We start from the raw sequence: 13,523 nt of genomic DNA, 5'->3' as shown, positions 1-13,523 counted from the left end.
TATAGCACTCAAACGGAGAAATTCTCACTTTAAAGTTTGTTTTGTAATTAAAGAAAAAGCAACTAATGGCAGCGTTGTGAATCGAACCCACGCCATCAAAGTTATTACCTCCCTAACTCCAAGAGACCAAACCACTATGCTAACATTGCTAACCTACCCCTTATCAATTTGATATTTTTTTCTTTTTAGCAGCCTGTAGGCTATACTGTGGTCTTTAATGAATGCAGACTTTTCAAGACCGGTAAATGTCATTATTGTATCCATTTTCACTGTTTGTGCTGACTATTCAGTAAGATAAGACAAAAAGCCAGTGTGTGGGCACTGGGTAGGCTAAATATTTACAACTTTTAAAGAAAGGCTGTTTCTGTAAATGTACTTTGTTTATTGAATGCACGCTGGCTATTAAAAGCATCACAGATCGTCAACAGTCACAAAACACTGTCCAACAAGTTACAAACTAAACGTTCGGTCTACCTCTTTAGTCTTCAGCTTTAAAATTGTGAAGCAAAGCAACCAAGTTCAATGAGATCACATTGATAGCGTTCAATAAAACTGATGCAAGGCAAGACGCAATCAACATATTATAATATCTTCACCAACATTCCTCTTGCTCTGAGACCTTAAAGATGTGATACGTAACGTCAATGCTGGAATCATCCTAGGAGACTTGATAGGGCCACAAAGCGCTCCAAAGACCTTTTAAAACATTTGCACCCAGGCCTTGCTTTCTTTGAATTTCAATCATGAGATTTGTAATGGCGATTATTGAGCCATTATTTTGGGATGATGATGTAAATTCTACTATGTCACCATCAAGATGTATTGGATGTTGGTTCGTGGGTCATGTTCGTCATTGATGCGTGTGAGCTTGGCTTGTCTAATTTCAATTGAACGTTAATCCCGACGTTTTGACTTTCTCTTGGCTTCAATCTGACAGAATCCCAGGCCGTGCTTTGACTCAGTAACACAAGTTAGAACAAAATAGTGTCACTTGTATACTTTAGGTAGGCAGACAAAACAAAGTAACTTTAACGGGTTTAACATAATGTATTACACACAAAAACACAAGATTACACGCAAGATCACTTGTTGAGTTTGTGCTTTTCAGTTCGGAGTGTCGTTACATTTATAATAATGTATAGGCAGATTTATCATATAATTGTGTATATTGCAGATTAGTACCTCATGATGAGGACATACGAGTTGAAAATGTTAGAGTTTATTTTATTTTAATTATGTTACTGTATATTTTTTTGTTTGTAATACATTATGTTAAACCCATCAAAGTTGCTTTGTTTTGTCTGTCCATGGTTCAACAAAGCGAACTCTCTAGCAAATCTTTATTACTTTAGGATGCCCAGATGAATTTTATTAACACTCAGGCTGTCAGGCATACTTACATTGAGAATCTGGATTGAGAGTTGCCTCAATAACAACATTTAAATTTACAAGACTGCCGAGAAACAATACAAAACAACATAAATGAAAAGTGGAAGCAGAACATTACAATGTCTAATCCTGAAACCTGTGATTAATTGCTGTTGAATTTATTTGTCACATGTGATAGCATATCAGAAAGCTACACATCATCTTTGATCATGTGTCAAAAACAAGAAAATCTTGACGCTTTTCAGGCTGCCCTCGGATTTTGTCATCGACATAAAGTCTACGAATGAGAAGAGAAAAACAGGAAGAAAGATTTTGTGTTTACAAAAAGTACAGAAGAATCCGAGTTCATCGATGGTTTTCACAATTGATCATAACAGATATTACAATGATGAATTGGTAAACAACACAAAACCATATCTTTTTCTTTTCCGTCTCAATCAAATTGATAAAAGTGATTTTATTCATTACAATTTAGCTTTTTGTAAGAAATTTGTCTTTTTGCTTGACATCAACTTTGCTTTATCAGGTTGACCTCTCTGTGACACGTCTGGCAACAGCTCCAAGAAATCATCACTGTCGGTACATCACTTATATAATCGCAGCTGGCGTGAGACCTGTTTGCTTAGTTCTACTAAAGCCGGCGCAGTGGAACTAAGCAAATAAACCTTACATACCCACACATGTAGTTCGTGCAGCCCTGCACACTGACGCTATGCAGCATCTGAAGCGTTGTTGTTTCTAATTGTTTGTCCAACACTGAAGCTTTCTGCAAGTCTTGTGCTTGTGATAGCGTGGGAAAGTATGACGTTTCAGTTTGATGGTCGAACTTGCATTCGGAGCTGAATCAAACCCAGCAAAATATCAATAGTTTTAATTTTTGCAAAAACAAAAAGAAGAATTTTCACACTTTCTTGCAAGAGTGCAATTAGCTATTGCTGAGCAATTTGCAAATATCAAAATAATTACATATGCAACGCTATAATGCACATTCAGCAGTTAGTAAACGTGGTGTATGTAAGTTAACTTTTTTTTCATTGTTAATACTTCAAAATATTATCATGACCTTTACAATAACATTTTGTACAAAGTTGTCATCATTAACTCATTAATGCATGAAGAAGTTATAAAGTACGCTATGCCTGTGCTTTATAACTTTGACAACTTTAATCTACAAAACATAAAAATACATATATAAAAATAATACAGTTTTTAGCGTCTATTGAATAATTTTATTTCAACCGCACACGCACCTATTGGGCACTACTGACACTAGATAGATTAGAGCTGGCGTTTTACTTCAAATAAAAGCGATTTTTAAATATGTATACTTACTCATCAATCCAACTTAGCTCAAACCATAAGAAAATCAGAATTTGTCTGGTTGCTTACTGTAGATGAAAATGTTCATCACGGAGAAAATGCATATGATGCTTGAAATTGTGAAACGTAATAATGCTCATAACCTGAAAAACATACAACCGAATGTAATGCATGATAGTGTTTATCCGGTTATGCAATTATTTCAGGGTGATTTAACTTATTGATGTAACTTAAAAACGGACGCTTTTTATTCAAGATTTTAAATGATATTTCAAGTAGACGATGCCAGAAGTAAAGTCTCGGATGTATTTTTTGTAACAGTAACTCAAAATACCGCGTTTTTTTTCAGCAAAAGTAATTCAACAAATTTGAAGCTGTTTTGCATTAGACGGTTGGTAATGTAAATCAGCGTAATAAAGCTATTAGTTTTAAACCTTCCCAGGATACGAACTGTTTTCTTTTATTTTTACTTACACAAAAAAATTTAGCTGTCATGTAATACGTTAATTTCATTTACATTAGGCTAACTGATTTTTTTCCCACTTTTGAGTTGATAAAATGTCGTCATATTCTCATCATTGAATTAAAACCGCAGTATTTTTCTGGTGGTGTATTAGAACTATTACTCATCACACTGTCACCCACCTGCTCAGCTAACTGGAGCTTGTTAAACTTACATTGAATGCCAATCACAACAATATGCTGCTCTGAAGCACCCTTTCACCGTATTTCGTCATCGATTTGTGCGATATTAGAAACAAAACACACCAATACAAACATTGCCATCATATTTGTGATTTCAGTACCAGATAGTGATTGCAGTATGACCATATGGAAGATTCGCTTCGTTTCTACACAATAACCTTATAAGCCTTGTTATGAAATGAAGATTGTCGAGTCACTGTGTGTGAATACGGCAGTTTAAAGTAAAAATTTTTTTTGACACCAAAGAATTTTGCAAAGAGAGCATAATAATTAAAAAATGTGATATTTTTTCTAATCAAATCGAGCAGCCGCCATATTTCTTTGAATTTTTTTTATCAATCATCATTGCAGAATTTCTTTTCCTTTATGCCTTCAATGAATCGGAGCGAATATCTTTCGTTTTTAAGATATTATTTTGAATAGTTTGGGAGCCAAACGACATCATTTAAAATGACACACTTGTCAATGACAAAGAAAGCTACAGACATTAAATTTGTTTTATAATCTCACTACAGCATCCGCCATTAAGAAGACGCATTGCTCAGTATTTGCTCAATGTCTTTTTGCTTTTGTTAGGAACTGTAGCGATGGCAATGTTTGTGTATCTTTGTCTAGTTGTTGACGTACTGACAAGCTTGAAGTGAATCGACCAATTCAGGAAAGCAGCTTACAGCAAATTGGTTTTCTGATTTTTTCAACAGTTTTTTAGTACAGTAGTTGGACAAAAAATAAATGAAATCTATTTCTAACCTTGTGGCATTACTTTACTAGATGATCATATATCAAGCCATTTCAAGCAACTCGCATTGTCAACCGGCATTAAACGCAGAAAGATTTCGAAGATTTCTGTTGTTCAAAACATAGAACGAAAAGGAAAAGTGTGATGGGTGAAGGTCTTTTGAAGCGAAACTTCAGTATCGTTCTTGAAACGTTCAGTTTCAACTTCAATTTTGTTCTACCGATGTACAACGTCGGCGTTGGAACTTGTTACAGAAGTAGTCAATTTAAAAAAATGCTTGACTTTATCATATAAACCGTATGTGAAAACATTTAGAAATAAACTATTTCGCAAAAATAGGAATTTAGAATCGACGCATTGCTTAAATTTTGGAAAAGTGGTTTTCTTTTTATTCGTATTTGTAGTCCGGTTAAGCAAGCAGACAAAATTAAAATATCTGGATATATCCAGTAATTGACCCAAACTTCGAATTTCACAATGAGAAATACGAAAAGCGTTCGACTCTACCAGCTTCTAAAATTGACTGTTTTTACATTGATTTGACAGATCTTATGCAAGTCTGCAAAAATTCGTCAGTTCAAGGATTTATCTCATAGTAGCTATGATGGGCATAAGCTCAATCAAAATCGCTTGTACACTTCTTGACTAAATCAAGTTGTACTTATAGTAAGTTTAAACTGTTTTGTAACCCACAGTGGATGGTATCGCAACCCAAATTTTGGTCGCGACCCACTATTTGCCGACCCCTGTCATAGCTCATGCCCATCTCAATCAAAATCACGTGTGTACTTTTTGACTAAATCAAGTTTTTTTACGAACCTGTAAAAAAAACCTAGCCCTAGAAATGAACCAAGCCCTAGACTGTTTTTCTTTATAGTGATAAACCTAATCTCTTCTTACAAGAAAGATGAATTGCAGTAGTTCACTGTTCAGAATCATTTGTAATCATCAACATACCTTTAAAGTTCGATGAAGTTGGGGCATGTTTGTTACATAAGCAACCAATCTTTGAAATTTAACTATCCAGTTTACCTGAATTTCATGTGAAACACCAATTGTTCTTCCATACGAGGAAATTTAATTGGTTGTATTTATTGTAATGTTTAAAGTATGGTAAAAATAAATCAACCAACGTCTGGAAACTCGGTGTTGGGGTAAAAAAGAAGGCGAAAGATTGGCAGTGGAGCGAAACGAGAGGGAGACTGACTAAACTACGTGGGTAGGCTGTCTTCTTTGAAACTGGTTCGATTTTGAGTTGTCCAGTCAGCTACTTTCGCTGCTAGTTTTGCAGAATTTCTAAATCGCTCAAACGTTTGGTCAGAAAAAACTTTTTTTCTGGTAAATGGCAAAGTTGGGCTTGATGAAGACAGTTTTAAATTCAGCCAGAATACGAACTCTGCTTCAACGTCAATTAAAATGGCGATGTATCAGACCAATAAAAATCAGCTGTGAGGTGTAAAAAAATTTAATCAGCCTCAAAATTATAAAACATTTTAACTTAAGCGTTGCTTCACCTGACAATCAACGTAAAGTATATCGCACAGTCATTGCTTCTCGCCAATGTATATCTAAACTTCAACATCAATATTTAATGGATTTATAAGCAATTGGAGGATTGCATCAGTGTCTGGTTTGGAAATTGCAAGTTGTATCAAGACGAAGCTTGTAGATCAGTCGCACGGAGCAGGATTATTTGAGTGACCAGTATCATCTTCATTGCCCCTGGTTGAGGTTGCGAGACTAGTGCTCAATAGTTTAGTTAAAACCTGAAACTGTTAGTTATATCTATATGATTACAATTAAAATCTGGATTAGATCAGATAATTAATTAGTTAGAGTTATAAAAAGTTTTAATAACAATTTATTACACATAAATTATAATCTAAAACAAAAGCAAGGAAAAAATACTGATGTAACTGAAAGTCGCAGAAAAGAGTGTTTGATATTTGTTTAATTTATGATAACAGAAATGTTCCATTTCTAATTTTAAAGAGAAGACAATCTTATTAGTTTCCTTGAGTAAATACGGAAGCAAGAAGAGAAAATCCAATCGGAATTGTAAATCAGATGAGGTCTTTGAGTTTTGGATGACATTGCATTTACTGCATAACAAGCATTTCTAAAGTTTGTTAAATTCAGGCACCAGTAAGCTACATACAGTAACAGCAACTATAGAGTTGTTTTTTATTTTCAGCATACCATAAGAAGTTATGCTTGTAACTGAATAAAACAAATCATCGATCGTTTTGTCTTCAAACAATTCATCCTTCAAATCATGCTGACTTATCACAACGAGGTGAGAATGTGATATAATGGTGGAACATCCAAATTTATAACCTGCACGTTGAATATCGATGTTAAATTTTGCTTTGCTTTTCCGTATTACCGACGAGTACTTTGAGGTAGGCTATACAACTACAGCGCTGTGTCTATATAAAATTTTGGTACAATGAAAAAATTATGTCCTGCATAAATTGATTTCACCATTTTGGATTAAATTGTCAATAAAAAGTGATTTTAAGATAGACTGCCATAGTGATTCATTTCTCAAACTTGTGATTTATAGGGAAACGTTATGTGATATACATCAATACCAGTCCACCCATTTCTGTCAGTATGGACTGGAAGGTTTTCTATAATCGGGGTAGAGTTGGACTATACTCATTTATTGATTTTAGCCCTATTGATATTGATTAAACCGAGTTTGTTTTATAAACTGATTAAGAAAACTGTTTCAGAAATAAAAACAAATTTTATATCGAAACAACAACCGTTTTTTTGTGTATTGTTTTTCAGAGATGTTGTATCTTGTAATGGAGTTTGCTTTCTTGAAATAATAACAATTTGCAAAAGATTTCTTCAAGACAAACGCCCCACAAATGTTGCTGTTTTTTTTACGTCGGTTGCTGCAAGTACACTTGGCCATAATCTTGTTGCCTAGTCCCGGCCAAATTTATGGGTGTTACTGGTGCAGCCATTTTTTTTTATTTCAAACTCAACTTTTCTTCGGAATTAAACAAAGAAATAATTCCATGCAATTATATTGATTAATCAGCCAACAATTTTAGTTTGGAATGACGCACACAAGATAAACTGCTTGTTTCTTAATTAAGTTCTTTGCCATGTTGGTGGAGATTTACATTAGTGATCATCAACCTTCCATTTTGTGTTTTCTAAAATGATTTAAAGTATTTAAACACTAAAACAACAAAAGTTCTAGTTTTGTGCCAGCAAAGTGATGAACGTTTAAAGTAAATAAAGTAAATAAAACAATAGAAATTAAGATCCTTTTTGATAAAATTTCGCTAAAGGTTTGAAATTTGTGCTTCGCTGCTTGATATGTATGCACGATGCACTTTATGTTTTAAACGTGCATGTCAAACTGGTTGAAAAAATAATTTTTACAATCCGATTCGAAATGCTTCTTATTTCATGAAAACTTATGCTCAAAAAATCTACCTCTTGATGACCATGTTATTAACTGCAATCTTGAGAGAGATATACTGTAAGTCCTGTATCATGTGAAATAGAGTTCAAACTGATATACGGTATCAATGCTTTTAAAGTATCAATAAGCGTCGATGCAGACAAGACTTAGTTTGCTGAAATTTGGCTTTGCATGAAAAACATTTTGTAGATTTTGACTAGTCGCTACTTCTACTGTCTGATTGAAATTTTCTACGACTTTTTTTTGCTTTTTGCGAGTAGCTAACATTTTGAACAAAATTTTCTGAACAAAATTATCTTTGTTTTTCAAAGTCTGGTGCTGATGAAAAAAAATTATCACCTAAAAAAAAAAACGGTAATGAAAACATTAAAAGATTATTTTTAAAACATTTCATTTAGATAGTTAGCAAAAGTCAGCAAAATTTGGAAATGTTTGCAAAATGTGACAATGATAGAGACTATTCCTCAAATTTGAGATATTTTTTTTACTTCAAGTTTGTTGTGAATAACAGTCAGCTACTTGTAGTGGCTATTTTCGTTCAACTTTGTAAGACAGACGTAAAGTATGGTAAATTACTATCCTCAGTTGAACGTCGAAACATGATATATTGCAAAGCGTGTCTATCTTTCGGGTCCAAAAACAAAGAGATATAATTTATTGGCGGAACTTGTAGGTTTGTAAAGTTTGATAAAGTTGCTCAGTATTATTCAACATGTTATAAACTTAACAACCGGACGACGCAAAGAACTTGTAATTTACTAACATATCAAAAAAAAACTTTTGTTGTAACAATAGCCATAGTGGAAGCACAGTGGCGGATTCAGGCATGGGGGGGATTTTAGTGGTCGCTTTCCCCTCTTAAAACATAGAAATGTAACTTTATTACGGTGTGTTTGCAAGGTTGGATTAATAAAAACCTACACATCATTGTATTTTGTCGAAATTACCCGACCCCCTTAGGCTACTTGCTAGTTCCGCCCCTGGTGAGAAAGCCAGAAGATTTATGTGAAAGTGAAGGTTTTACTTTAGAACATTAGAATGCATCACCTGCTAGCTATCGTAGCTAAATTTTGCTCGACAACTGAGCTAAAAAAAAACTATTATATACTGTAAAAGCATCTGCAATTCCATTGAATATTTCGCTCCATTGATGCATGGCACTTCGACCATAAATGTCACACTAGCCAGCATTAAGCATAGTCTAATGTTCTAGCAAATTTTCTCTCAAACGTTTTGTCTCAGGATTACTTCTAAACAGCCTTTCTTCAATTATAGTATTTGCCTACAATTTTTTCCCAAAATGCAGTTATCTTTCACCCATATCTATTTGCCACATTTTGGTGTTCCATTGTATCCAGTAGAATTTTTAAATTCTAGTGTTGGGTTAAAAGATAATTGGGAGGAGATCTCTGTAAAGGTAGCAAAGTTCTGCAGATAGAAACAAACTTATTTTTATAATCTTGATCACAAACCTTTCACTTGAATAACTTAGAATAATCTAATAGCTCTTTCAGCTGTTCACAATTCATCTAAACAAGTGCTGCAAAGATAAATAGTTAGGCTACTTATGGAAACTGAAACTAATTATACTGGGATTAGGAACTATTTATACCCATTTAGTAATATTTATTAATCATGTACACACATCAGTTGTTGAACAATGGAAATGTTACAAGTTATAAGATTTTTTTCATGTCTGGGGCATTTTGGCAGTTGCCACACACCTATCTTGATACAAAGACAAATGTTTGTATTTAAATGCTCATAGAAATACAAGCATACAGTAAAATGTACTTATTTTTCTTGAGTCTATTTTAGATCATTGATGAAGTATCACTATGCAATGGTGTGTGTATTAAGTGTGACCAGCTAATCTTTCTACGTCATAGTTACGCGTGGTTTGAAGAATATTCTTGTTTATCTTTCCAACTTTTTACGCATTTACAGGCCAATGAAGTTGTGCCTTAAAAATGGCGTGGGCAGAGATTAATTTCAGAACTAAAACGGTTACAACAATTTTCAAGGTAGAAAAACCGTATCTTTACATTTTTCTCAAATACTGTTTCGCAAACTTATGTGCGCTAATGACACTAATTTAAGTGCGTCATTCACACTTATTTAAAAACAGTTCAAACAATTCACATACTTATACAATTTCCTGTAAAGCTTATGCCTACATACAGACTTCATAAATTACATCATTTAACAATAATTTTCAAGACAACTAATCCATTTCTCTTGTTTTTGTGTCCACAGATTCAAAACGTACGCAGCGCTAGTTCCCGTTTTCATTCCTCATCGCACATCCATCAACGCAGTTATCAACATCCCATGGATCCATATCAGTATCACAACGACCGTTCCTATTTACCCCATGCTTTCCAGAACTTTGAAAATCCTTCTGTTGGACAATCAATGGAAAGCTCTTACTCTTGCTTTGAAGCGTCCCACTACCCTTCACAAATTTCACCGAGACAGAATTCGGTTCACCCTTCTGTTCAATTGGGTTCTTCTGCACCATACGACATTCGCCCTTTGACAACGCGTTGTGTGACGTCACCATCGCACTGCACGAATCTTGAACCCAGAGTACGAGAAGAAAGAAGTGAGTACCAGAGATTAGGCAAATCGCAAAGTGTGATTCAAAATGATTCTTCGGACATGAAGAAAAATTCGGATTCAAGTGATAATTTAGATATCAAAGTTGATAAAAAAAATTTCAAGACAAAGCTGGATGATAGCAGTGACGAAGAAATGACTTTACAAGATTCACTTGGTAATGAAAGTGACGAATTCGGAAATATGAATGGCACAGATGGATCGTTGGAAAACGAAGACTGTGAAAAATCATCAGGTTCTATTTCTGCAAGTCACAACAATGATGTCATAACCACCACCAGCTCAGGCAGGCGAAGAAAGCGGCCTATTCAACGTGGGAAGCCTCCTTACAGTTACATTGCCTTAATTTCAATGGCAATTGCAAGTTCACCTGAACGTAAACTGACGTTGGGTCAAATCTATAAGTTCATTATGGAAAGATTTCCCTTCTATCGTGAACAAAATAAAAAATGGCAAAATTCGATCAGGCATAATTTGACTTTAAACGATTGTTTCATAAAGCTACCGCGAGAACCTGGAAAACCAGGCAAAGGAAACTATTGGACGTTGGACCCTGCAGCGGAAGATATGTTTGATAATGGCTCATTTCTTCGCCGTAGAAAACGCTTCAAACGAACAGAATCAGAAAAGGCATTGCTGAGTTCTTACATGCAAGACCAAAGCGCATTCACACCGACAAATGTAATGAAAGCATACGGCTCAGCACACCAGTCCCCAAACGGTTACTATCCACAAGCCGGAATTATGCATAGCAATTATTTGTCACCAATCATGCACACGGTAGGGTCTGCAAATCCATCCCATCACATGATGAGTCATTATCCTACAAGTTTTTCATCACCCCCATCCGCTGTTAATCCTTGCATGTTTAGTATTGATAATATTATTGGACAAGCAAGCAAAACATCAAAACCTGCTACTGAAGATCTCTCCGACTCGGCGTATAACAACTCTAAACTAATGAGCTCTCTTCATGCTACAAGACGTTTACCAGAAAATCGAAGTGATCCAGATGCCGCGTCACATGATTGCAATACGTCTTCCACAAACAATAATTCCATGAGTCCGTCTGGTTCTTCATATCATACAATTCCTGCTGCTCGGGCACTAGATATGGTTGCCAATCAGAGCGCAGCTACACCAGTCGCCCAAGCTATTTCCCCCTATTCTTATCATAGAAATTCCCCTGGTTCAATTCCAACAAGCAGCTATAGTTATCCAAGATCAAAATCAAGGAGCTCATACGGAAGTAACGAGGATCCGAGACTTACTTCTTTATCCATAAGATCAAATTATCCCGGTGCGTTTGTCCCACACAACCACTATCGCCCTGAATCAAGCACAACATCGTCCGGACTTAACAACGAATATACAACGTTACAAACGCCTACCCAAATGAACGCTATTTCGTCTAATCCTTACATGAGATCTCCTACTGGTAGCTACCGAGGGTTTGAAAGATATATTTCTCCTTTATAGCAACGCTATTTAAAAAAAAATTGAAAACCGTCCATTGGTGCTATAATTCGTTTTTTGAGTAGTCATGTTTAAGTAAATCTGTTATTCAAACGTTCTTCAATGTTTATATATGTTTTGTTTTGCAAAATTATCTCAGTGGATTTTATCGTTTTTGCCATTTTTTTTGGTGCTTTTACGACTTTGCTGTAGGCTACACGCTATTCTTTTCTTACCTGTACGTTCAGTTCTGTGGTTGTCGACATTTTTTTTTAGGCTGTGACCGTTTTTTTCGTATTGTCAAATTCTTCAAAGTTATACTTAAGAATACATCATAGAAAAAATGGCGAGGTAAACGTTACTTGCAAATCGAAACTTCAACAATCGCTTTATTCTCATTAAAAGTTATTTCAAGTATTGCAAATTATTGTTGCTGCATGTACTGAAATTAATAATATTATAGCGAAAACATGAAAGTTAGTTAGATTCATCATCGTCCTGTTATCATTGGAAAGTTATTTCTTTCTGAACTAAAGTTTATTTCATAAATAGCCGACCTCTCTCTTGGTAAACTAAATGGCTTCTTGTGCGAATTACTGCTTTATCTATTATATTAAACCAATGTTGGGATTTGAGCATTAGATTAACTTGAATAAAGATGTTTTTGCGCATTAAGTTGATATTTTTTAATAAAATTGTCAGAATACAGCAGTTAGCTATTCACTTTTATGCGTTAGTAAATGAATCCATATCTACAGAGCTGTAACTTACTGCTATTTCATTCTAGTTTATCTCACTACTACAACTGATTTTGTAAACGTATGGAATTTACTAAAGTACAATAAATTTGATATTCTTGAATACCATACTCTCTGCAATAATGAACAAAATCTGAAAAAAAAGTAATGATGCGCTATTCTACCAACAGTGTTTTTTTTCTTAAAATTTTTTACAGCAACGTTATTTTTAAGATTAAATGGTGACCAACGTCAGTCTATTGCTGATTTTCAAACTTTAAATTTTAATTACTGTTTTTTCAAAAAAAATAACCTTCTTAAAATTTTTAAAAACTTTTATTCGGAAAAAAAATTAAAAGATTAAAAGGCTGCAAAAACAGTTTGAAGATGGATATGTTTTTGCCAGTTTTTGCAATAAAAATAACGCAGATCTGCATTCTAAAGTCTAAATTACACTATTCATGCTGGTGACCAACCCAGGAAAGGCAACTCATTCCGGTCGGTCTCAACTCATCTCCAAACTTAACATAATCATTGTAAATTCAAAATAAAAAAATAAAACTTTTAAGGTATGAGATTTATAAAAGCATTTAAAACTCCTTTTTAACATTTTTTTTTCCTTTGACGACGCTTACTGTAGTACCACAATTGCTTCGGAACTTCGTTATTCAACGAACTTGTGCAAGCTTTTCACAAGCGGAATGCAAACTGTTAGCTGAAAACGCAAAGACGCAAGAGACAGCCATTTTGTTTTCATCTCCAATGCAATTTTTAGAAGTCATCAATATTTATACAGTGCATGCGAAAAGGCAAAAAGTAAGTTTTAATCAAACACTCAAGTTTATTTCGCCATAGCTCTACATTTATTTCAAATTACAATAGCAGAAAATATAGGCTAACATATTGTTTGAAATCACATGGAAGCTATACCAAAAGGGCACCAAAAAATGCGGTTATCTAAGTCAAGGTTCCCCTTTAGTTTTCGCAGATAAATTAACACCCAATCTGATGGTACTGCTATACTTCCTACGTGGATCATATTGAATCTGAACATCTTTAAGACAATTTCTGTCACTTACGCAAGCCTGCAGTTGTGCGATGCGTTCAGCCT

General features: G+C 34.5%; 1 protein-coding gene across 1 annotated transcript; it reads left to right on the top strand.

The window, feature by feature from the left end:
* The first annotated feature begins 9,925 nt into the window (after positions 1-9,925).
* LOC145778523 (uncharacterized) lies at positions 9,926-12,592 on the top strand. Its single transcript, XM_082590019.1, has one exon. It carries the CDS (start codon positions 9,933-9,935, stop codon positions 11,697-11,699), a length of 1,767 nt encoding a protein of 588 aa, XP_082446145.1. The 5' UTR covers positions 9,926-9,932; the 3' UTR covers positions 11,700-12,592.
* The last annotated feature ends 931 nt before the right edge of the window (positions 12,593-13,523 follow it).

The sequence above is a fragment of the Aplidium turbinatum genome, chromosome 10, assembly GCF_918807975.1.
Source record: "Aplidium turbinatum chromosome 10, kaAplTurb1.1, whole genome shotgun sequence".
Classification (NCBI taxonomy): domain Eukaryota; kingdom Metazoa; phylum Chordata; class Ascidiacea; order Aplousobranchia; family Polyclinidae; genus Aplidium; species Aplidium turbinatum.
Note: the sequence above shows the minus strand (reverse complement) of the source record. Positions and strands in the feature narration are given on the sequence as shown.